The sequence below is a fragment of the Mirounga leonina genome, unplaced genomic scaffold, assembly GCF_011800145.1.
Source record: "Mirounga leonina isolate KUSES-001 unplaced genomic scaffold, KU_Mleo_1.0 Mir_101664, whole genome shotgun sequence".
NCBI lineage: Eukaryota > Metazoa > Chordata > Mammalia > Carnivora > Phocidae > Mirounga > Mirounga leonina.
The window spans coordinates 20,025,714-20,051,124 of NW_023270175.1; the positions used below are offsets into that span (position 1 = coordinate 20,025,714).

The following is a 25,411-nucleotide window of genomic DNA, read 5'->3' on the forward strand; positions in this document are numbered from 1 at the left end:
ACTAAATTTGCTTGTCTATTACTTACTGCGTGAAGTCTTTCCACAAGTTTTTGATCACCAAGACAATTTTTAGTGTCAAACCAAGAGTCAAAGTCCTGTGGAGGGGTGAAAATTTTGCAATAAGCACACAGGGGATTGGTTTGGTTTTTTTTTAAATAAACTCAATATTGTATAAATTCTCATACAATGACACAACAGTAGTTCATTTTAAAAGCACTTTCAAAAATACGTTCACTGTGATGGCCAATATTATTTACTTCTCAAAAATAGCTAAAATACTGGAGGAGTTAAAATTTGAACTCCACCAGCACTGTTTCCTTAAAAGTCTTTTATTAGGCTTCCCCATATCATAGTAGCATTATATCCAGTTAAGAGTTAGAGTAGGAATAAGAATATAAAATGGAAGGCACATAATGATAACAAAAATTTTAAACAAACAATAAAAATAAACCAAAGCAAGATAAGGTATACAAACCAATGGATAGCTGAACTTGGTACTTTTTATTATCAATTAATATCAGAAATGAGAAAAATCAAGCTCCAAAATCCTTAAATCATTCAATTCAGTTTGCTGCACTAGCATAACCTTGTGTTAATGATAAAAACAATGTAAATCACACATTTACAAAATATGCTGTTTTTCTAATCACACATTAATTATGAGCTCTTTAGTGCTCACCAAATGTTAATGACTACAATAATCAAAGACCATTTTAAAGACTCCACCTGCCAAACTAGTATGTAGAAAGCCCTTCTAATTTAATTAAAAGAAAATTTTGAATTTACTATTATGAACTCAGCCTATTTCATATCAGAAGTTGTGACAGCAATGCAATATAGGCAGTTTAACAGGCAGAATACTCTCAAAGAAAAGATACATTATTTCTCTAAATATCCCCATTTGAAAAATTTGTGCTTAAGAGCTTTTTTTTCTGAGAAAACCAAAACACACAGATAAAGAATTACAAATGAAAAAGAACTATAAATTTCAATCTACATTCTATGCTTTGAAAACAGATGTCTGTGAACATAAGAAAATCATATTTAAAACATATGACTTAAACTTACATCTGCAGAATTAAAGACATCAGGCAACAAAAAGTTGAGTAATGCCCAGAGTTCATGCAGGTTATTCTGCAAAGGTGTTCCAGTTAGGAGCAAGCGATTGGTTGACTTGAACTCACGAACAATCTCAGAAAGCTAGAAAAATAATAATTATGTTAACATCCCTTTATTTATTAGAATTCTCAAAATTCAGTTCCTTATCCAACCATGTTTTGAATAAAATAAAACTTGAAAATTATTTTTCTGAACTAGGAAAATATCCTAGTTCAGGTGACATTGCCACAATGAATCACAACTGAACAAAATATCCTAGGCATTTCTACACTTGCAAGAATGCAAATCATAGTCATACCTCAGACCCCTCCCTCACTTCAAAAAATTTATTTTCTCCATTTTGGGTCCACAGAAACAGTCAAAACTCCATGGAATCCAGGCTAGTCACTTTACACAATATCCCCTTCTCCCTGCCAATCATGTTCACCTATATACCTAGCCAAGTTCTAACTTGGCCTGGTGACAATTTCTAAGCACCAGAGTTGCACCCATTTTTCTTATCTTATATTAACTTTCTAAATATAAAGCTATAGGGGCTCCTGGGTGGCTCAGTCATTAAGCGTCTGCCTTCGGCTCAGGTCATGATCCCAGGGTCCTGGGATCGAGGCCCGCATTGGGCTCCCTGCTCAGCGGGAAGCCTGTTTCTCCCTCTCCCACTCCCTCTGCTTGTGTTCCCTCTCTCGCTGTGTCTCTGTCAAATAAATAAAAAAAATCTTAAAAAAAATAAAATAAACATAAAACTATAAAAATTAAAGCACAAAAGCATAAAAGAACAATAACCTTATCAATAAAAATGCACATTTTTATAAAACTCTTAAATAATTATTCTCTAACATGCATCCTTTTTTATTGGGTATTAGTTTCAATTTGAAATTAGTATGATCCACCTGGTAGTTTTCCTCCAGTTCTGTCCCTGTTTCTCCCAAAGTAGCCCAGTGATCCAAAGAGAGGTTCATCATAATAACTGATGCTTTTCCTACTGTTGATGGAGTTGAATGGCAAGAAATATTGATATTTTTCAAAATTAACACCACACTCTAATTCACACAAATCAGATAATTCCAAGAAATGATTTTTTTCTAATCCTTATGAATACACATAAGCTGGTAGGCTCCTCAATAAAAGGCAAATCAATGCAAATGACTTTTGTACACCAAATATTACCAAAACATTAAAATATTGTAGCATAACAGAGTTAGGCTGCAACAAGTATAGCAAATGAACACCTAATTTTCCTTATATTAAAAACTGTGCTCAATTTTCATTTGTCTCATATTCAATAATTTAAACTTTAAAACCATTTTTAAAACTGATTTTCATTCACATTCTGTGAATAAAATCACAATCTTCCAGCCCTTTTTAATTTTGAATACACAGAAGTAAACAAACAGACATGGTAGTTAAAAGAAAACTTTAACAATGATACTGAAAACTGGCTTACCTTAGATTTTTCATTCTTTATTCTATGAGCCTCATCAATGACTAGGTATCGCCAATGAAACTTTTTAAATACGGATTTTTCTTTAATTACCATCTCATAAGAAGTAACACAAACGTCCCATTCTCCTGGCATCATTTCATCACGAATAAAAGCAGCCTAATGCAAAATAAAGTTCCTCATATTAGAATACACTGACAAGATGGTCACAGAATTATAACATCAAGAGAATATTAATAATTATAAGAGAGAGACCTGGGAATCATTTAGTCTCATCCATTTTAAAGATAGGAAAACCAAGGCCCAAAGACACATTTGTGGGCAATTATCTGGATGATATGCTAATATATTCATCAACAAAAGAGAAGCAAAGGCTTCCCTTAAAAGAGTACAGCATATCCAATGAACTGGAGTAGTTCTTATCACCAGAAGATGACTACATTACTAGACTCTCTTCATAGGACAGATGGTCCAAAAAAACATGGGTGAAGTTAACTGCCTTCTGAAAACCATGTTCTTACCAAGAGCCAAGCATTACTAACTATTACCAATACAGGTTTAACAAATGAAAAGAACTCAATATAATGATTTCAACCTTTTGAGATCTCTTAATATGTTCCTTCCCTTTCTAGCAGGAATGAGTCACATATTTTGTTAAGGAGTCATGAAAGCCCATTAATGCTTTTGTGGACTTCCTGATGTTTTCTTTTTAAAGATTTTATTTATTTATTTGAGAGAGAGAGAATGAGAGAGAGCACATGAGAGGGGGGAGGGTCGGAGGGAGAAGCAGACTCCCTGCAGAGCAGGGAGCCCGATGCGGGACTCGATCCAGGGACTCCAGGATCATGACCTGAGCCGAAGGCAGTCGCTTAACCAACTGAGCCACCCAGGCGCCCTTCCTGATGTTGTTTTGAGGCTACGGACATGATTTTATAAAGGGGACTTGCTCTATCTAGTACAGGAGACTATTTAAAACAGTGAGACTATTTAGAACTGTTGTTAAATCTTCACAGGCAGTGGCCAACTAGTAGCCAAGCTGACTGAGAGCATTTTTAACTTGTATGAACTGAATTCCAGATGTTACAGGTCAAAATAAAACCACAGAAGTTAACAGGGAGCAGCCAAATCTATACTGAGAAGGTTCTGATTAGTACTGTAAATCTGAAATTACAGTACATAAACAAAGTAACTGTTCACTGCAAACTCATTATTTCATAAAGTCAGTTATGCACCAAACACACTATAGACTCATTCAACAAATATTTACTGAGTGCTTATATATACAAAAGGATCCCCTGGACTAAAGCAGAGAACAGAAAAAAGGCCTTTGTAGAGATCTCAGTTGCACTCTGGGAAGTGGTCATATTGAAAAAGCTAATTAAGACATTAGGGAGTTGGAAACAACATAAAGAGAACCAGGGTACCAGACCCCATTTGGTCTTGCAAACACCTTATCTTCTTTGATTTTGTGAAACACTCAGTTTAATTGTTCCTCCTACAGTTTCATGAAACATATGCATATTTTTAATTTAAATTAGCCCTACTTTGAAATTTGTGTGACACAACATTGAATATCACATAATCCAAAAGCTCTCACTTTATAGGTGACAAAATTAAGGCCCTTCAACAGTCACTCAACATCACACAGTCAATGGCAACATCAGAACTAACACCAGATCTCCTGTTTCCATCTCCAAGATCTTTGATGCCTCTGGAGTGGAAAAGGAAGGGGTCAAAAACCAAGTTTTGTGGGGTGCCTAACTGGCTCAGTTGGTAGAGCATGCAACTCTTGATCTCAAGGTTGTGAGATCAAGTCCCATGCTGGGTGTGGAGCCTATTTAAAAAAAGAAAAACTAAAAAACCTTACTTGGGATTCACACCTCTATATACTTCAGGACTACATTAGTATCAAACTGGATCAATAGTATTACTAAGAATTTCCCAACTCAATCAAATACCCGTTATAATCTACATCAAATTTTTTAATAACATATTGACCTCATAAAATATTTACAAAAGGCCAGGAAACTATAAAGACCCAATATATCTATCCCATGTGGTACCAAGATTCAAATCTGTCTATAAGTAATAATCTGGATTTTCACTATGCATACTGACATCAATCTCTAAATGTTGAATATAGTACATTATTTATGTTATTAATAATTACCAGTTTGCAAACTCTTTTGCCCATGGACCACAGTAAAATTATAGTTTAGGTTGCAATCCTTAAAAAAAGGAGCAGTACATGGGCGCCTGGGTGGCTCAGTTGGTTAAGCGACTGCCTTCGGCTCAGGTCATGATCCTGGAGTCCTGGGATCGAGTCCCGCATCGGGCTCCCTGCTCGGCAAGGAGTCTGCTTCTCCCTCTGACCCTCCTCCCTCTCATGCTCTCTGTCTCTCATTCTCTCTCTCTCTCAAATAAATAAATAAAATCTTTTAAAAAAAAAAAGGAGCAGTACCTATCCCCACCATGAGTGAAACACTGCCATTTTCCAATCTTTTGTGTCTCAGTGTTTTAAAAAATTCTTGTCTCCACCAACATGAATTCCCAATATTAATGAGTGGCAATATGAAAAACACTGACTTTGAAGACTGGTTTTCAAGATTAAAAAATTTTTGAAGCTGCCAGTAAAATCCCAACCTCCCATGGGGTAGAGAGCCAAGAGCCAAGCATTACTTGGCTTGATAGAGTCACAAATTAAATACATCCACTTTTTCTTTTAGGGGTGCCTGGATGGCTCAGATGGTTAAGCATCTGCCTTCAGCTCAGGTCATGATCCCAGGGTTCTGGGATCGAGCCCCACATCTGGCTCCTGGCTCAGCAGGGAGCCTGCTTATCCCTCTCCCTCTGCCTCTCTCCCTGCTCATGCTCTCTCTCTCTCTCTGTGTGTCTCAAGTGAATAAATAAAAATCTTTATAAAAAAAAACCTCGAAGAAATACTTCATTAAATCCTTGGATTCCATATAATATAGTTGAAAACCACTGACAGTTTTACTGAGATACCTGGAAACACAAGCGTAGATATTTCTCTTTTGCTTATGACCTTCAAGAAATAATTTCAGCCAAAAATCAGTACTTTAGAAATGCAAAGTTTTATAAGGAGTGGTATTACATCAAAGAACAGCAGTGAGGGGCACCTGAGAGTGTCTGCCTTTGGCTCAGGTCGTGATCTCCAGGTCCTGGGATCAATCCCTGTGTCCAGCTCTCAGCTCAGCAGGAAGTCTGTTTCTCTTTCTCCCTCTCCCTCTGCCCCTCCCCCCCACTCGTGCTCTTTCTCTCTCTCTCTAATAAATAAATAAATAAAATCTTTTTTAAAAAGGAAAGAACATCAGTGATTAGAAAGAGTTCTAAGTGACTAATTTGCCACTGGGAAATATTAGGCATAGGGAAGAATCAAGCCCATAATTCTAAATTTATGAGCTCAGTATTTCAATATTTAAATTATTTATAAGTTAAATTTAAATAAATTTAAGTAATTTTTCTTCAAGCAAAATGATAATAAAATTACATAATTCATTATGCTACCATTCTTTTGAGAATATCTTTTGATAGCCTATCTAAATATGTAAAATAGAATAAATCTTTAAACTATGTCCTCTGGAGGCAAAATAAAGGCAAAGTTTAATAATATGCTTTCTAAGCTGATTATTCATTTTGATATTTTTGCATAATTTATTTATTTTAGATTAATTCTACAGTCCTAAATAATTGTAGCCTACTAGATTGACAAATGGCTAATTTAAGCAAGAGCCCAGAATTTCTAATATCTAAGAATGTATGCAGATATATATTTTTCTATTCAAAGACCAAATTGAAAGTTGTGTCTATGCATAAACACAAAACACAATGCTCTCCATACAAATAGAGAAGGTTCCATTCATGTGTGTAAGCACACACATGTGTGCATGTATACCAAGTCAAAGTCAAAAATAAAAAAAATAAACATAAAAAATTAAGTCATGCAAAATTACAGTTTTGGAGTCAAATAGCACAACTGATAGAGTCACTGATAAGATACACTGTCAATAAGGACTTTTTTTATAAAAAGATATTTAAAATGCAACTCAAAAACGCTGAGGTTAATGACCTAGTTGAAATTAAATGCAGATAAGCATAGTAATGGATTGTCTGTTATTAATAAGTAACACATCTACTTCACAGGAGTGTTGTGAGAATTAATTAATATATAAAAAGCACTTAAACAGAGCCTTAACGTAGAGTTATTTACTAGTAGCAGTCAACTTCAATGTCTTTTATGGTAATAGTAGGCAACTTAACCCCAGAAATGATGTTATTCTTGATGGCCTCTTTAAACTTATTTCTCACTTACTCTCGCATCCTTGTCTCCGACGAAACAAATAACACGTAGAGATGGGACCCATCGTTTAAATTCATTCATCCAGTTGTATAAAGTAGACTTTGGAACTAAAACCATGTGAGGTCCAGGAATGTTTCGGTAATGTTTCAGGTAACCAAGCAAAGCAATCGTTTGTAAAGTCTTACCAAGACCCTGCATTACCATTACAAAGAAAAAAATCCGTGTTTATTTAATGAAACATTTTGTTAGTAATAACATTACAAAAGACATTTGTCAACTATGTCACATAGGGAAAAATTTAAAGACCTTTGTTTTTTTAAGTGAGTAACCATTCCAATTTGTACTTACTGTGTGCACAAAAAGAAACCAGGGACTTGCAGGTAGAAAGCTGCTTTGTTGCTCTTCTTAAAGGAGCAAGCAGTCTACTTTATAATTTTTTCTAAAGGCAAAATTAGGGATTTCATGTGTATGCGTTTCGCACTCATTTCCCTTATCAGCCTGCTTAGATACTGGTCTTTCTTTCCCATTGGCCCCAACATTATTATAGCCCAGACATGAAATATTCAAACTATGCATCTCAAGGGACTTGTGGCTCTCTGTACTTGCATCTCACACCCTTGAAGACCTATGGAACCATAAAAGAACAGAACATAAAAGAACTCTGCAGCCAGAAAGGGCCTTAGAGATCACCTGGTCTGGTGAACTTTTTAAAAAATAGCATACTGAGGGGCGCCTGGTTGGCTCTGTCGTTGGGCGTCTGCCTTCGGCTCAGGTCATGGTCCCAGGGTCCTGGGATTGAGCCCCGCATCAGGCTCCCTGCTTGGCGGGAAGCCTGCTTCTCCCATTCCCACTCCCCCTGCTTGTGTTCCCTCTCTTGCTATGTCTCTATCTGTCAAATAAATAAATAAAATCTTCAAAAAAAATAGCATATTGAACACCACGAACCCACCACCTAACTGATGAGAAAGGGAACAATGTTCTATGCTGTGTGGTCTTTTAAAATTAAAGAGTTTCTGGGGGCGCCTGGGTGGTTCAGATGGTTAAGCGTCTGCCTTCAGCTCAGGTCATAATCCCAGGGTCCTGGGATCGAGCCCCACATCAGGTTCCCTGCTGGGCAGGGGGCCTGCTTCTCCCTCTCCTTCTCCTGCTCTCCCTGCTTGTGCTCTCCCATGCTGTCAAACAAATAAAATCTTTAAAAAAAATAAAAATAAAAAATAAAAGAGTTTCTGGCTTTATCTCTATGCAAGGTATATATTTGCATTTATAAACCTAGGCTTAAACTATTTTTATAGGATTTATCCCATCTAATATTTCACTTAATGAGATGCATCAAAACCTTAAAATATCTAAAATTCCTTAATCAAGTAATTCCATTTTTAGGAATCCCATGGAAATAATTTGAAAGGTGCAGGAAAACTAAATTACAAGGGTTCTTACAACAGTATTATTACATACCATATGTACATATATATCAACCCATACATACTAAATATACGAAACATATACTACATACTACACATCAATCCAAATGACCCACAATAAGGGAGGAGATGAATAGAACTATGGTAACTCTCCAGGATTAATTGTTATAGAGTAATTAATAATTACTTTTACAAATATTTGAATTATGTAAAAAAATGTATGAATATGAAGAAATCAGAATACCAAATTATACATACAATATGATCGCAACTATGTAAAATAAACACATCTGGAGTTAAAATACTAAAATGAAATATGCCAAAATGTCAACTATTTCTAGGTAGCATAATTATAATTTACTTTCAATTTTTTTCTTGAATTTTTTCCAAATTTTCTATACTCCTTATTAAAGTATCTTTCCCTTTTTTAATAATCAAAAAGTATCTGGTATCAGCATAAATTCAGTATGAAGGCTCTTTAGATCCTTTAGACAGGCTGCAGCCAAGAGGAGCTTGGGGCAAATAATCCTGGTCTTTCTGTTATCCAATTAACCAAGCTCCTCCCCCTTTGAGTTAATTGTAGTCTCCAATCCAGAATACTAAATATAAGGACCTACAGACCCTTGATTTAAAGGACCTCCTGCCACACACCTAACAGCTGCTCAGCATCTATGGGATCAACTACTACACTACATGTTACTTAGCATAAATAGTCATGTAAATATGGCTCCAGAGTCACATATATAGGAGTATCACTGGGTCATAAAAATCTAGAACTCCCCCCCCCCCCGCCCTCTCTTAAATCCCATCTTACTCATTTGGTCTTAAAATACCAATGTAGGCCTTCATGTACTCCCCTGATCTGCTGAATTAGCATCTTAAATGGTCTTACTTTTTCTCTTTGGTCATTTTATTTATATGCCCATCATTCCTTAGCTTACTTCCCAGGTCCCATCTGGTACTCTGCTATATCAGGACTCAACATTGCTCTTTACTTTTTTTTTTTTATTCCATCTAGTCACTTTCTGAATGCTCACACATTGAGGTGCTTACATGCATTCATTCATGGTTTCATCATTTATTGTTTGGTTTATTCATGCACTCATTTAGTGTTTGGTTTATATACCCCCACTTCATTACCAAAAGGATTTCAGGTCGCCTACAAAGAAAATATGTTTCGGGTGGCCTACAATGAAAACATGGAACATAAATTAATGGTAAAATAGAAATAAAGAAGGGCCAAGGGAAGATTAGAAGGTATAGAATAGAAAAAGGCATAAAGGCACAATGGGCTGGCCATTATGTTACACAGGGTCTCCATTTTGGCATTCATTTCGGCTCTGAGTTTCCTGGAAGCCAAAGTGCAAACAAAAACAAAAGTACAAGGAGGTTTTTTAAACCATATGAGGAAATCGCACTAAGAATTTGTAGCCTGTGAAAGTATATGTTCTAGAGATTACTTAAAGAAACAATTCTAGACTTTACAAATGTCTTTTACATTATAACTAAATAAAGCAATTAGCCTCCAGGCCTCAGGGGGACAATACAGCTCAGGTATTTCAAATTTACATAAAAATTGATAACTGAGATTGTGTTTTTAGCTATCAACTCCTTACCATTTCATCTGCCAAGATACCATTGACTCCATTTTCATACAAAGAGATCAACCAGTTCAGCCCCCGAATCTGATAATCTCTCAGTGGTCCTCCTTTCACATCTGAAAAAGAAATCAAGACATCTCATACTTTCATTAATACAATCAACTACAGGGGTGCCTGGGTGGCTCAGTTGGTTAAGTATCTGCCTTCCGCTCAGGTCATGATCCTGGGGTCCTGGGATCGAGCCCCAGGTGTGGCTCCCTGCTCAGTGAGGAGTCTGCTTCTCCCTCTGTCCCCCTCCTCGTGCTCTCTCATGCGCGCTCTTTCTCTCAAATAAATAAATAAAACCTTTAAAAAATATATAATCAAGTACATAATTTTTCTAAAACCAAATTGGAAAAAAAATACCAACATAATAAGATACTTACATGAAGGTGACACCTCAAATCTAACACACACATTAGATGTTTTCCGACTCTCTGAGAGTAGCTCTTCATCTTCTTCTTGTTCTGTGCGCCTGTGGCGGTAGCTGAAATGAAAACAAATACCTTTATATTCAACCCAAATGCTAAGCTGTCAGTTAAGTCACTACACATTGCTAATGTCTGTCATGAAAAAAAAATGGGTTATCTAAGGTCTTGCTTAGAAGTTGGTAGAACCAGCGTACATTTTTATTGATTTCTAGTGAGAAAAAATAGTTGCTTCCAAAACTTACTTACACTGACAATAACCTTATTTTTTTAATACAGAATTATACTGAGTAAGTAAAAAGGGAATGAGAATATAAGAGGAGGGAGAGGTGGGGACAGGAGGAAGAGAGGGAATAAAGTAGAGAGAGATGCCAACGTACTCTCCAGCAGAAATTAAGGTCTGCTTGTCATCTTTCTTTATTCGAGGACGTCCCAATTTCATGTTCAGAGGAGATGTTGGAGATTTCTGTGCTGAAGGTTGAATGAAATGTGCAAAAAGTTCTGTCTGCTTTAATAAAAATTCAAATCTCTTTGCTCGGTCTGCTTTCTAATGTACGAAACAAAAGAAAAAGTAATGATTTTCTTTCGTATTCAAGGTTATTTAACAAAGACTTATATTGCCCTTCTACTTTGTACTATGTTCTAAGCACTTTAAACATACTAACTCATTTAATTCTCTTCGTAAACTTATGAGGTGGGTACTAATATTCTCTCCATTTTACAGATGATAAAAGTAAAGCACGGAGAGGGTAACTAACTTGCCCAAGTTCCCACAGCTAGTAAGCAGAATTTGAAAATGGCATTTTCAGATAGTTTGAATAGAAGCCAAGTGATTTAAAAGCAGTAAATGCCCCAATAAAAAGTACCCTGCTTAAAGAGTCAGGGCCAAGGGGCGCCTGGGTGGCTCAGTTGGTTAAGCGACTGCCTTCGGCTCAGGTCATGATCCTGGAGTCCCTGGATCGAGTCCCGCATCAGGCTCCCTGCTCGGCAGGGAGTCTGCTTCTCCCTCTGACCCTCCCCCCTCTCATGTGCTCACTCTCTCTCATTCTCTCTCAAATAAATAAATAAAATCTTAAAAAAAAAAAAAAAAAAGAGTCAGGGCCAAAAAGCAAATCCTCTTCCCAAAACATAACAATTTTCTTTTCCTAGTGAACAAAATAAAGCATCATAATATATAATATATCCTAAATACAGAAATATAAATTATTAGCTATGATATACATATACCATAAACTGAACTCTTAAGAATTTTCAAGTTGCATCTAGGAATAATTATTAACATCTTAGAATACAGTGTCATCCTGTCTCAAAATATTGTGAATGTGTGGTACAATAATGTAATAAATATTTCTCTCTTCAATTACAATGATCTGGAAAATTGCACTTTTTTAAAGATTTTATTTATTTGAGAGAGAGAGAGAGAGAAAGAGAGTGCAAGAGTGGGGAAAAGGGCAGAAGGACAAGCAGACTCCCCGCCAAGCACAAAGCCCGATGTGGGGCTTGATCCCAGGGCCCCGAGATCATGTCCTGAGCCAAAGTCAAACACTTAACTGACTGAGCCACCCAGGTGCCCCTGGAAAATTGCACTTTATGCTAATAATATAAAAAGTATGTCTCCAAAGTGAGCAGGATTTGGAGGAAAAATATATACACACACGTAAGTAAAACAGTTAATGTATATTAACTATTAAAAATTGGTATGTATTAAAAAAAATTGGTATGTATTATAATTTCTCAATAAATTGTAAAAGGACATAAAACTTATACCACATTAGTGAAATAAAACTTCACTAAAAAATCTTAGAAGACCAAAAGATGTATACATCATTCTAGATAAAGAAAAAAATGAAAATTATTTTTTAATTCCCAATCACTTTCTGACCACAGGGTAGAGAATATTTGATTGCTAATGAAGGTTGCATAATTAATAACACCAGAAACGTACAAGAGTTCATTAACATAAACACAAGAATTAGACAAATATATTCAGACCAGAAATTGGAAGGAGGCCAAAACTTTTCCATTTTATGTTATCCTCACTGGAATGTTGTTTTTAGAGTTGTTAAAACATTAACTGTCTGCGTTAGATGTGACCTTAGACATTTAGGCATGGATTTTGGTAAAATCACTATGAGCAGCCAAAAAATATACTTCATCTCTACTCATTTTTATAATATTACTGCAAAAACAACCCCTCAACAAAAAAGTTCAGTTCCAACTAAAATGAAAACTAAAATATGGATTTTAGTGAATAAAAATTTTTTTTAAATGAAAAATTAAATTAAATATATGGCAAAGCAGTAGGTGGGCATCACTGAGATTATACTGCTTAAATATGTAATATTTCCAGGTACCAGGCAAATGTCCTCCAGAAAATGTGTTACTATATTATGTTTTACAATGCGTAACATTCATTAATATATTCAAAGCAAGAAGAGAGGAAGAAAAAAATATCAGTCTGGCTCTGCGACCTGCTTTCTTTCAGCCAATATTTTTATTTTTAGCATAAAACATCTTATGATGGAAGTGGCAGGGTGGCTCAGTCAGTTGAACATCTGACTCTTGGTTTTGGCTTGGGTTGTGATCTTGGGGTCCTGAGATCCAGTCCCCGAGTCTGGACTCTGGGCTCTGTACTCAGTGGGGAGTCTGCTTGAGGATTCTCTCTCCTCCTCTCCCTTTACCCCTCCCCCAGCTTGCTTGTGCGCCTTGTTCTCTCAAATAAATGGATAAATCTTAAAAAAAAAAGAAAAAAGAAAAAGAAAAGAAAATCTGGGGCACCTGGGTGGCTCAATCAGTTAAGTGTCCAACTCTTGATTTCGGCTCAGGTCATGATCTCAGGGTCCTGGGATGGGGCCCCACACTGGGCTCTGGACTCAGCAGGAAATCTGCTTGAGGATTCTTTCCTTCTCCCTCTCCCCCTCCGTCAAATAAATAAATAAATCTTTAAAAAAAAACATCTTAAGGGCAGCTGTGTGGCTCAGTCACTTAAGCGTCTGTCTTTGGCTCGGGTCATCATCCCAGGATCCTGGGATCGAGGCGAATGGCGGATTGGGCTCTCTGCTCAGCAGGGAGTCTGCTTCTCCCTCGCCCTCTCCCTCCTCCACCCCCCTCACACTCTCTCTTACACTCTCTCACAAATAAATAAAATCTTTTTAAAAATCTTATCATGGGGGGCGCCTGGGTGGCTCAGTTGGTTAAGCAACTGCCTTCGGCTCAGGTCATTATTCTGGAGTCCCGGGATTGAGTCCCGGGCTTCCTGCTCGGCGGGGAGTCTGCTTCTCCCTCTGACCCTCCCCCTCTCATGCTCTCTGTCTCCCATTCTCTCTCTCAGATAAATAAATAAAATCTTTAAAAAAAGAGAGAGAGATTTAAAAAAAAAATCTTATTATGGGATAAAGAGCACTGAACAAAAGTGTAGAGATATGACTTCTGTTCCCAACTATTCCATATAGTTTCTCTGATCCTTATTTTCTCATCTGAAAACAAAGAGATTCATTTATTCAACAAAATCTACTATGATGAGGCTGCCTGGGTAGCCCAGTGGGTTGGGCATCTGACTTTGGCTCAGATCATGATCTCGGAGTCCTGGGATCAAGCCTCGAGCCCCGAGTCCCGCATTAGGCTCCCCAGTCAGCAGGAAGTCTGCTTGTCCTTCTCCCTCTGCCTCTGCCCCTCCCGCTGGCTTGTGCTCTCTGTCTCTCAAATAAAAAAAATATTTTTTAAAAAATCTATTATGACTGATTATATATTAAATTACTTTCCAATTCTAAAATCTATGATCCTGTATTCATTATACACACACATGAATTTTTTCAGTCTTTCACATCTCCTCTGTAAAAATCAACTACGGTGAAACTAATGTAAGATTAAGTAACAACTATACTTCAATAAGAAAAAAATCAACTACAGTATTCACTATCCTACCCAAGAATATATTTACCATTTTCTCTTCATATTCTGGGTCCATTTCCTTTTCAGATTTAGAAGCTTTAGCAGCAAGTTTGAGTTGAAACAAAGAAACATTTTTCTAGAATTTCAAAAAAAAAAAAATAAGCCATCAAATTACAAAGCAATATCTTAAAAGTAGTCAACATTTTCATTTGAAGAAAGTAAAAAGTAATTAAATACTAAATAAATAAATGAACATGGGCCACACATAGACCAATGATGAGAGCATGTCATGAAGCAGGGCTTATAATTAATCCAGTTCTGTGCACCTGAGGTCCAATAAAAAAATCTGAATTCTTAAGACCAGAGAAATAACATTAATTAAAATAAACACCAAAAGGTGAAACATCAAGCCTTTTCACCTATTTTTTAATTTAAAGCATAAAAAAGCATATAACCATTGAATAGAAGATTTAAAATCTAGAATATGCTAATATTATCAATCACAAACCAAAAAATTCAAGGAAAGTAAATATTAATTCTCAGAAACACTTCTTTATGTAATGGAAATAAGCCAGACTTTCAGAAGAAGACTGTGGTTTCTGTTCCTGAAAAGACACTTTTTATTGTTTTCATATTCTAATCAGAACATTTAAACTTTTTTATATAATGCAATGTGTTCATTTCTATTTAAATAATAAAACAGTACAGTTTCAAACTTTTGATTTATGTTAATTTTCTCCAACTGGAAAGAAAAGTATTTTAAACCATATTACATAAACATTTTGTAGAAGCAGTTTCTCAATGCTATCAACTATTAACCGTTGATATTTAAAAAGTTGTAATTTAGTGAAAACTGGCATAAATCAGCTTCTTAAAAATACTGAAATTATCTGGAGGGTGATTTCATGAATGCCATCCCTAGTAAAGATAAGCTTGTACTTGTAAATATAAATAGGCATATAAAATATACCTCCTTCCCTGTAAGAAATGGAGAAATAAAATAATAAAAACACAAATCTACACCTTAGTACCAGAGCCAAGAGTATTTCATTTTTAACACAGACTTTGTACAAGTCAAAACACAAATGTTTGTGAAAACTAAAGAAATTATGTCCATTTTATCATGGCTTTTGTCAACCAGTTTCTGAAAACTTAGGTCCTAAATCAACAACAGAATGTGATCTTAAACATAAGAAAGACAGGACCCCGGGGTGGCTCAGTCGTTGAGCGTCTGCCTTTGGCTCAGGTCATGAGACCGGGGTCCTGGGATTGAGCCCCACATCGGGCTCCCTGCTCTGCGGGAGGCCTGCCTCTCCCACTCCCCCTGCTTGTGTTCCCTCTCTTGCTGTGTCTCTGTCAAATAAATAAAATCTTTAAAAAAAAAAAAAAGACATGACTCCGATAGTTCATGAGTATGTCTTCCAACATTTACTGAAATTTCTAATTTGAGAAAATCCAAACGAAGATTATGGAACTTGACCCTTGTCAGGGTTCTACTTTGAAGCACTGATCAGATACTGTTCAGTTATTCTTAACCCAAATAATAGCCATCTTGACTTAAGCACCTCATATGTATATATCATCTATGTGGGATGTTTTGAATGTAATCCTGGATGGGCAAGAATAGAAAACTGCTAAAATTCTCTCAATCCCACACTTTCAAACTGTCACATATACTATAAATCTGATTTTATTTTCAAAGCAACAAGTAAAGGAAAACTGGGTAAAAAAAAAAAAAAATCACACCTTTATCATTACCTGAAAAGCTATATGTAGCTTTCTAGCTTTCAAAACAGTCAACATTACTTCCCCTCATATACACAAGTGTATATCTAATAATGTGGGACATAGATTTTACTTATGGAAAAATTAAAGCTTTAATTAGAAAAAATTTCACTCAATACTCTTGCCTACCTTGTGGTAGAATACCATAAAATTTAATTATATGCTGATTAAAATTCCTAATCTTGAGCAGTGCTATTAAAAGCTGTGGGTAATTACTTAATTGGCACTATCTTCCACAACAAATTTTAAAACACCTACCTTCTAAACCTTCTCCTTTGTATATTTTCAAAAATACACTTCTCACACAAGATAAAAAGTGACTAAGATATTCTAATGAATTTCTTATAGATTTTTTTTTAAGATTTTATTTATTTATTTGACAGAGAGAACACAAGTAGGCAGAGTGGTAGACAGAGGGAGAGGGAGAAGCAGACTCCCCGCTGAGCAGGGAGCCCGACGCGGGGCTCGATCCCAGGACTCTGGGATCATGACCTGAGCCGAAGGCAGACGCTTAACGACTGAGCCACCCACGCACCCCAATTTCTTATAGATTTTATTATCTGGTAGTTTAGATGCCAAGAGAATACAGCACAAGGTCATCAGGATGCCCTGTCTTCAAGACCATGACCTCTTTCTTGATGTTTTCATTACCAAAAATACCAACTCCAACTTCCAGTGTTAGGTTATCCAACTATCACTTGAACCCAAGTAAGTTCAAGAACCAGAAGACAAGCAAAAATACCTTTCTGTCGCTGAATGTCACAAGTCAATCTACTAATTATGCATCACAAAATGCTCTTCTTCAGAGCCAATTTTCTTTTATCTGATATACAATTCTAGCAAGTTCGATAATCTGGCTTGCCATACTACAGAGAAAAGCAGCAGCAAATGACATGGGAAAGACCACTAGAAGAAGGGACAATGTAAACAGCAGGAAGGGATGGCAGAAGCCCAGGACTACAACATGAGTTCCACCGCAATAACATCCCTTTTCCTTACTATTGGTGTGATTACTTCCCTCTGCCTGCATCACTTGTACTTTTGTCTTTTTGTATTTTTACAGTTGTTTTAAATGGTTTTATGGTTTTATAACATCTATGTCCTTTATTATAAATTCTTTCTGATGAAAGTAGTAAAAAATGATAGCTAACAGCCTGACAATTGAAGAAGGAGAGAGAAAAATCATTAAGAAAATCAACACAATACTGGAACTGTCTGGGAAGTGGTTATTTGAGGGGAAACAGCACCTCAAATGCCTTTGTATCACTTCCAGAGAACAACAACTAATGAACATGAGGAACACGTTAATCTGCACTTTCAGTACATCACTTAAGGAGTCAAGGGAGTGATCTATTTAGATTTGGCGGGGGGGGGGGGGGGGGTGCCAAATTACTTTATTTGAAGGAATGACACAAATGAAAGAACTTAAGTAGATGGTTTGGTACTCTTTAGGTTTTTCAGGAAAAATAAAAAAGATGCGGTGACTAGAGTAATAAACTTCAGGTATTCAAAAAGTTCCTGCCATGCAACACCTCATTTCCCTATGCTGAGCAGACAAATGAAGTATTATTAGGCAATTTCTGATGAAGTTACAGAATTCATGAATAGCTATGTATCAATTCAGTGTTTGTTACATAGGTTTTTTATTAATTCCCAATCTTTTCACAATTCAAAAAATTCACACTGCCATAAAAAGATAGTTTAGCCCTTACATTTGCCCAGTCTAGGGAATAAAAGGCACCTAGACTCATGTCTAAATTCCCCAATATTTGATTTTATATTGATACTTGGTATTTGACCCATCTTTACAATATTGTCTCACTGATCCAAGTACCACAAAGATCTTAAAATGTGCATGTTTTCTACGGTTTTCACTTAGCACTACAATTGTCTTTCTGTTTAGTCAACCTTGTAACAGTAAAATGTCACTTAAACAACTGCTGCATTTAAAATTAATGCATGGCAAAAGCTGTTAATTTCCCTCAAAAGCTTTTCATTTGGTCGTATCATATCAGGTAATGATTCAGACAAAGCCACTTGAGATCTCTAAAGCATAATTTTAATTACCTACCATTTTTTTTAATTGTGATAGGTCTACTCGTAAATGGAAAAAAATCCACCCATAAAAGCATTCTACAATTTTATTATACATCAACAATCCTTATGTCCCATCCTATTTTTCATTTCAAATTTTGAACGTGTTTCATAGTTTCATTTGCATGTCTTGGTCCATATGAGAGATGCCTTATGGAGATAATACATATTTTCTAGATTTGGCTTTAATAAGGTATCTGAGCGGTCCCCTTATGTATGTTAGCAGTTCATCTTATCGACGCTGGGTTAAAGAAAAATAAAAATAAAAATAAAAAGCCCTGCGTGTGTCCAGGAGCCAGCAGCGCCCACTAGGAGAGGGAGGCGGAAGCCTGGAAGGCTTGGGGCCCCATTGGGGGACCATTTGGGTGGCCCCAGAGTGAAACACTATACCGTCGGGGGCGGGGCAGGAGAGGGTGAGGGTGCACACGTTGGAAATTTTCCTAAGCCAGCGTCCACGATTCCTCAGTTTGGGGTTTGGATGGCGGGCGGGGGGGGGGGCGGGTAGGACGCGGAGAGCTCATTTTCTCGGGGTGACACCCCCGCTTCAGCAGGCGGGACCAAACGAACAAGGGATGATTTTTTTGCTGCCACCTAAAAGGCCGACATTGTCATTCAAAAAAACAAGTCTCTCCTATCGTCCTCCTCCTCCCAACCACCAGCACCTTAAAATTCAAATTTAAAAAAATAAGCCCCAGCAGAACCCCTTTTGCGCGGGTGTGGGATTGAAGGGCCCAGATTTCCCAGGCAGAGGCCGACGGGAAGGGGGGGGAGAGGGAGCGAACGAGAGGAGAGGGAGAGGCGGAGGCTTTTTCCTGCACAGCCCCATCCCCCACCCTGTTACCCCAGTTCCGGGAATGTGAATGGGGCCGGGGGCTGTCCAGGGGCTCCAAAGCCCCCAACTCCCGGGATAACGGGCACCCTCCACCCCGCGCCGCGCCCAGCCCCGCCCCCGCCCTCCAGGCGGCAAGGAGGAAAGGGGGAGGGGAGCGAATGCTAGACTGTTCCGCCGCCCCCCACCCCCAGCGCGCCCTCGGCCCCCATCCCCGTGGAGCTCCGCCGGTACCTGTCGGCGCCGAAAGGTCAGGGCTTGGGCCCCTCGGAGGGGCCCGGCTCAGAATTTGTTCACCAAATACACACACACACACACACCCCCTTCCTATTTACCTCCTTCTTCTTCTCGCTCTTCTCCGTGGCCACGGTGGCTTCGGTGGCTGCGGCGGCCGCTCCCTCCTCCTTAGAGGTGGATGGCCCCGGCTGCTCGTCCTCTATGACCACGATTGTGGCGGTCGCATTAGCGGCTGCCACGGCGGCTGCCACTGCAGCGGAGTCCGGCTCCATGGCGTTGGAGCGGGAACGAGAAGGGGGACGAGGAAGGGGACGAGGGCTCCTGGGCGGCGGCAGTGGCTGCACTGGAAAGAGCTAGATGGAGCAGGGGTGGGGAATCACTCCGCTTCCAACCCCTTCGCTCAGCCCCCCCTTCTTTAAATAACCCTCAACCCTGCCCCACTTCCGTCCACCCACCCTACGTCATGGCCTCCCCCCCGTCACCCTCCCCCCTTCCTCCACCCCCCCTCAACGATCGCGAGACTCCCCCTCCCCACCCAGAGCCCGGGCCGGCCCCGCACGACCAACTGTTGCCTGAGTGTGGGGCGCGGACTGGGGTAGAGGCGGGAACCCACAAGCCCGCGGCTCCCTAAAAATCTCCTTTCCCACACGCCCCCAACAGTCAGCCTGAGCTCCCCTCGCAGATGTGTGCAGAAGGAATCCTCTTTCCCTTAAATCTGCTCTTTGTACCTCAGGGCGCTCTCCCCTTCTTGCACAAAGAACTTTTCCTCTGCTTGTAACTGCACTGCAAAAGGTCTTTCTCACCATTTGCAAAGCCCAGAACCCCTCTGGGGACTGCCCTTTCCCAGATCTCGAAAGGGGGATTGGTGGTGCTATTCCCACCTTTGTAAATTCTGCAGAAGGAGAAGCACTCCTTGAATCTCCTGATTGCAGCTGCAAACATTCTCTTACAAGGCAAAGCATGACTCTAGGGTTTTATGTATATTGCTCTATTTGCAACTCTGATACTTCTCAGATGGCCGATGTGCAGGGGCCCTTCTTTTGCCTTTTGCCTTCACCACTGAATTTTAAAACTCCTGCAGGGAGACAAGGTCAAGGGACTCACAGAACCTGGGGCAAATCATGGTAGGTACCCAATATTTGTAATTGGATTGAATTACTGTGAGTTTTTTGGTGCGTGTTCTTTTTGTACCCCTGTTATTAAGTAGTAATTAAATACCAATAATATGCATGATTATGGATATAAAAGCATTTTGTAAAGGGTGGGACAGTATGCAATGTCAATTATTAAATATTATTGTTTTTATTTCTCACTATTTATTTTGATCAATTATGGGAAGATTTACATCTTAGTTTTTAAATTCAGTCATTAGGGAGGAAAGACAGCAAAACATGCCAAAAACAGTAGACCAAACAACAATCACAAAATCTGCAATTTCCAAAGTGAAGCAAATGCTTTTCAAAGAGTAAAGAAATGATTACTTTCCCTCAACACACCTTCCTAAATTACCAACTAAAATCAACTATGATTTCTGTGAATGGAAGGAAGGCACACAATTGCCCCCCAAATCTCTTTTTCCTGGAGATAGTAGCCTAAATCCTTTTTGTTTTAAAGCTGCCACTCCTTAGTATGCAAAACCCTTGTGACATTTTAGCTACTATTGGTCATTTACACCTTAGTGTGAAGGAGTGTGAGATCCTGTCCAGGGACTGGTTTTACACAGAAACACAGAGAAGTGTTTAAGAGGAAAAGAGCAAGACACTGGTGACTGAAGGAGTGTGCCACTGAGACTGGTGGTGCTAGCTTTGCTCTGATTTTACTTTCATTATGTTCTTATCATTTGCCCTTGTTTCCCATCCTGAAGTACACCTGTGTACTATGCAATGGGTATAGGGAGTCTCAGTATAACAATGGTTCATATTTCTGGAGCGTCAACCTTAGTCAAAACGTGAGACGGAATTAAGTCACTTAACTGATCACTTGAAACACTATTTTTTCTATTAAACGTGCAGACGTATTAAGGAATGAGCTACAGAGTTTGAACTGTCTCCAAATAAAAGCTTGAGACTTCCAGTTAGACGTCCTACCCCTTCCCCACCACCTGTTCTGTCTCCTCAGTCATTAAAAGTCGTTTGGTGGGGAATTCCGTTCAGGAAGGACTGAAAGCAAAGGATGCTGCAATGCATGCATCCACCTGACTTGAGAAGGATCCTCCTAGACAAGCAGAATGGAAGATTTCTTTTTCACCAAACTATAGCTATAAGAGGATAGAATTCCCCTTTCCTTGCCTGGGGCTTCAAAGGAAAAGGGGGTCAGTAAATACTTGTTTTGTACTCTGTGTTCCTGCTAGTGAAGATTCTTTGTTACATTGTATTTCTCATTGCCAGTGTAGGGTATTTGGGTTACATTGTGGGCTAAATGCATTTTGTGAGGACATCTGGGAAACTCACATCCCTTTATAATACCTTTTCTGTGGAAATGTATTCCAAGTTCCAAAAAAATAATTTAGAAATTAATATGGGGGACAGAACATATTTGTATGTTGGCAATTTTCCATGTATGTATAATGTGATCCTTACTTTTTCAGGATGACGTGGATGAAAGTGCTACCAAGTAATGAGTTTGGCTGGAAAGGTCAATGCTTGGTCCATAGACCTTGCTTCAGGATTCATGTAAATATTGCCCTTTGGCTTGTGGCAACAGCTGCTATTTACAGAGCATGTGCTATCCTTATTTGCAAATCTGCCTAAAATTCATGATCTGTAGACTTTGTTCAACAAGAGTCACCTCATTTCTGAACCTACTCAACACCTTGCTCTATCTGCTACTACTTCCTCCTATTTTGTCTTTTCATTTGAAATGGTCTTTAATTGCTATACTCCAGTAAGGTAGGAGAATAAAGCAAAATTTTATAGAGGACCTTGGAGCCATATCTGAGAACCTCGACCAATCTTAGTCTACTGAACAATACATCCATTTTGGCAGATTGTGACTATTGCAGAAGTTATTCCATAGTCATTTTGTATAGCCAAATTCAGTAGCTGCTAGAATGCGTGTGCAGTGGTGGTATTAAGTACTTTTATAAAGTTCATGAAGGCAAGGTCAAAGACTTGGTGTTCATTTTCTTATCCTGTATCTGGAATTTATCACTGAAACCACAGTATGACTTAAAACTACATTGTGATCCCACTTATCAATGTTCTTCAGAAGCTGGTACAAAGGATTCTGGTCACAGTATCTTGCTTACAACTATAGTAACAATTCTGTTCACAGCAGTAAACTTTCTCACCATTCTTCTTGAAGACATGTATGATAGTGGCATTTTTGAAAATGTGGTATTTCCTTGGTGCTCTGTATATTAAGGAAAAGGTAATCGTAATGGCTAGTATGCATCAACCATTTTTTGAGCACCCACTATTGCATCTAGCACTGTGCTAGGTTCCTGACATATGATATTGCTAATCCTCCTGGTAATTTTATGAAATAAATGTTATGATCCCTATTTTACAGATCAGAAAATGGAGACTGAGGCTACATAGCTCATCTAAGGTCTCACAGCTAGTGACAAAAGCCAGATTCAAATCCCAGACCGGCTGGCTCCAAACTTCATCTTTCCACTTCACCTTTATTAAGTTCTCTGTTCTTCACGGGGCTTCCTGCTTGACAATAGAAATCATATTGAGAAAATTACTAAAAATATTTCTGCCATCTGTCTCCGTAGTGTTCCCTCTGGATTTATGAGGAGACACTGTCACTCTTCAGGCTCTGGTAGTATGCACAGCCAGATAATTGCTTTAGTTCCACAGAAAAGTTGCTGTAAGGTGGAGGTTAGAGAATAACTTGGGATTCTTGCATGGCTTGTACCCAAAGTAAATTCTCAGAAGAGTAATGGGACTCAGGACACAGTGCAGGGTCAGGGAAAACCTAACTGAAACAACGTAAATGTGCAAGAGGAAGTGTTCGCAAAATGTTGTACAAAACATCCATAAATGGAATACTATACAATCATTATGGATGATTATGGAAGTACGTATCTGTTGGCATGGAAATATGCTGCTAATAGATCTTTTGTTTTCCATTTTTCAAGTTTTTCATTTTATTTGTTTCATTATGTGTATATAAAGTATTTGAAAAAAATTAAGTATTTGAGTCTCAACAGTCGAAATTATGTTTAAATATATACTCATAGAATCTCTACTACAACACTGCCTTATCTTTTTCCTGCTCCCAACAAGTAGCCACTTCAGTATTCTTTTTGGTTGTATTTCCCATTTTACACCAAAACCTGGCTATGTCAGGTTCTCCACATATAGTGGAGATCACTCCATATTAGATTAGTAGTCTTTCTCAGACTTTTTATAGCTCCACATTATATAATCATGTGTCTCCCCTCATTTCCTAGGTCGTTTTCATCAAGGCAAGTCAATATGACAAATTCTGCCAAATAGGATAGGAGTAGAATAGATGTCTCTCTTCTAGGCCAATTGTGTAAGAGCCAATTTGTGACCTTGCTCCCTGTTCCTTTGCAGTCATGATCACAGAGGCCCCTAATATATTGTTGAGTGAAAAAAGGCAAGCAACAAAATAGAATGATCCCATTTTTGAAAAGCAAGAAAGAAAGGAAGAAAGAAACTGTTTACACAAATAGAGTTCCACAAAGGAAAAGGTCTTAAAGGTTCTACTCCAAATGTTAACAGTAGTTGTAGCAAGGTGGTGGGATTATGGGTGACTTTTTTTCTTATTTTTGTCCCTTTATTATTTCTAATTTTCCTTGATGAAGGTGTTTATACTTATATAATGAATAAGTAACATTTTAAAAGATTAATTGAAAAATATTGCTCAAAAGTACACAGGTTGAAATAATCCCTAACAGATGGAGTAGGAACTAGTAGACAGGATGAGGCAAAAAAGGGAAAGAACAGTTTCACACTAAAGAGACAGTGCAGTGCAGTTATTTAATGTGTAAAATAAGAGAAGGAATATAAATTACTGGGCTATTTACAATAATGTTACCTGGTTAAGGAGCTGTTTTTGACATTATCATTTTAAGTTGTATGTAAAAGGTTTTTTCTACTTTTAAAAATTATCACACAAATCCTAGCTCTGAAAAAAGATATAGCCAATTTTTCAAACACTTTCCACCCTGGAATTCTATACACCAAAGTGTGCCCTAAAACGTGTAACACATGCTAAGTAATCTGAATTGGGTTTGCTAAAAGCACATGGTGAATATTATTAGAGGCAGAATAGCATAATTATTACCAACTTGGGCTCTAGAGTCAGAAAGACTTGGAGTTCGGGCGCCTGGGTGGCTCAGTTGGTTAAGCGACTGCCTTCGGCTCAGGTCATGATCCTGGAGTCCCAGGATCGAGTCCCGCATCGGGCTCCCTGCTCGGCGGGGAGCCTGCTTCTCCCTCTGACCCTCCCCCCTCTCATGTGCACGCTCTCTCTCATTCTCTCTGTCTCAAATAAATAAATAAAATAAAATAAAAATAAATTAAAAAAAGAAAGACTTGGAGTTCAAATGCTACCAAATTATTTAACTTCTCTGAGCCTCAGATTTGCATCTCTAAAATGGATATAATATGTAACTCAGAACTAACTGGAATTAAAATAACAATTTTAAAACAACCTAACTCAGAGTGGCTTTATGAGGATTTAATGTAAAAGTATATGTAAAACATTTAACATTGTCTTAGCATGTAATATGCATTCAATGGATGGTCGTTAACAAGAAGAAAAAAAGGAAGGTGATGCAGACTAAACCAAGGGAAAAGCCAGGACATGAGAAGGTCCGTCTGGAAGTCATTCCTGAACTAAAGTGAGAATAAAGCAAAACTGTTGTCTGCCAAGTTAATTTTTTCTGTTCATTATCATTTATTAGGGTCAGCAATTTGGTGCAATTACACTTCCTGAAAAGTAAGTTTTGGAGAGAAGCAGTAAAAGAAGGAGAAGAGGATCAGGACACTTCCCTACATAGAACATGACCTCCTTGAGACAGGGACCATATCTGATTCATCTTTGTTAAAAGGCTGCATGAAATGAGGTGGAAGGAAGAGGGCACTGGGGCTGGCTCCCTAGCCTTCATTGTGCCCTCCACCCTCCACATATATCCTTCAGATTTTATGTTGCCCTCTGTGGTTTCTCCCACTTTTCCTCCTCTAATTTTGACCTAGGTGTCTATTTTGGCCAGATTTCACATGCATAG

General features: G+C 38.2%; 1 protein-coding gene across 10 annotated transcripts in view; it reads right to left on the reverse strand.

Moving 5' to 3' along the window:
- The window catches only part of SMARCA1 (SWI/SNF related, matrix associated, actin dependent regulator of chromatin, subfamily a, member 1), a 776,730-nt gene extending 757,126 nt beyond the window's left edge, over positions 1–19,604 (reverse strand). For all 10 annotated transcript variants that reach the window (XR_004679785.1, XR_004679781.1, XM_035008363.1 and 7 more), the window contains exons 1-9: positions 19,302–19,604; positions 14,308–14,394; positions 10,748–10,914; positions 10,326–10,426; positions 9,916–10,016; positions 6,891–7,070; positions 2,561–2,716; positions 1,069–1,200; positions 27–95 (exon numbers count right to left, since the gene is read on the reverse strand). Coding sequence is in view for 8 of the 10 variants with exons in the window: in XM_035008363.1 (XP_034864254.1) it covers positions 27–95; positions 1,069–1,200; positions 2,561–2,716; positions 6,891–7,070; positions 9,916–10,016; positions 10,326–10,426; positions 10,748–10,914; positions 14,308–14,394; positions 19,302–19,475 (1,167 nt within the window). In the remaining 2 variants the exon portion in view is untranslated. The remainder of the gene's footprint in view (positions 1–26; positions 96–1,068; positions 1,201–2,560; positions 2,717–6,890; positions 7,071–9,915; positions 10,017–10,325; positions 10,427–10,747; positions 10,915–14,307; positions 14,395–19,301) is intronic.
- Between the last annotated feature and the right edge of the window lie 5,807 nt (positions 19,605–25,411).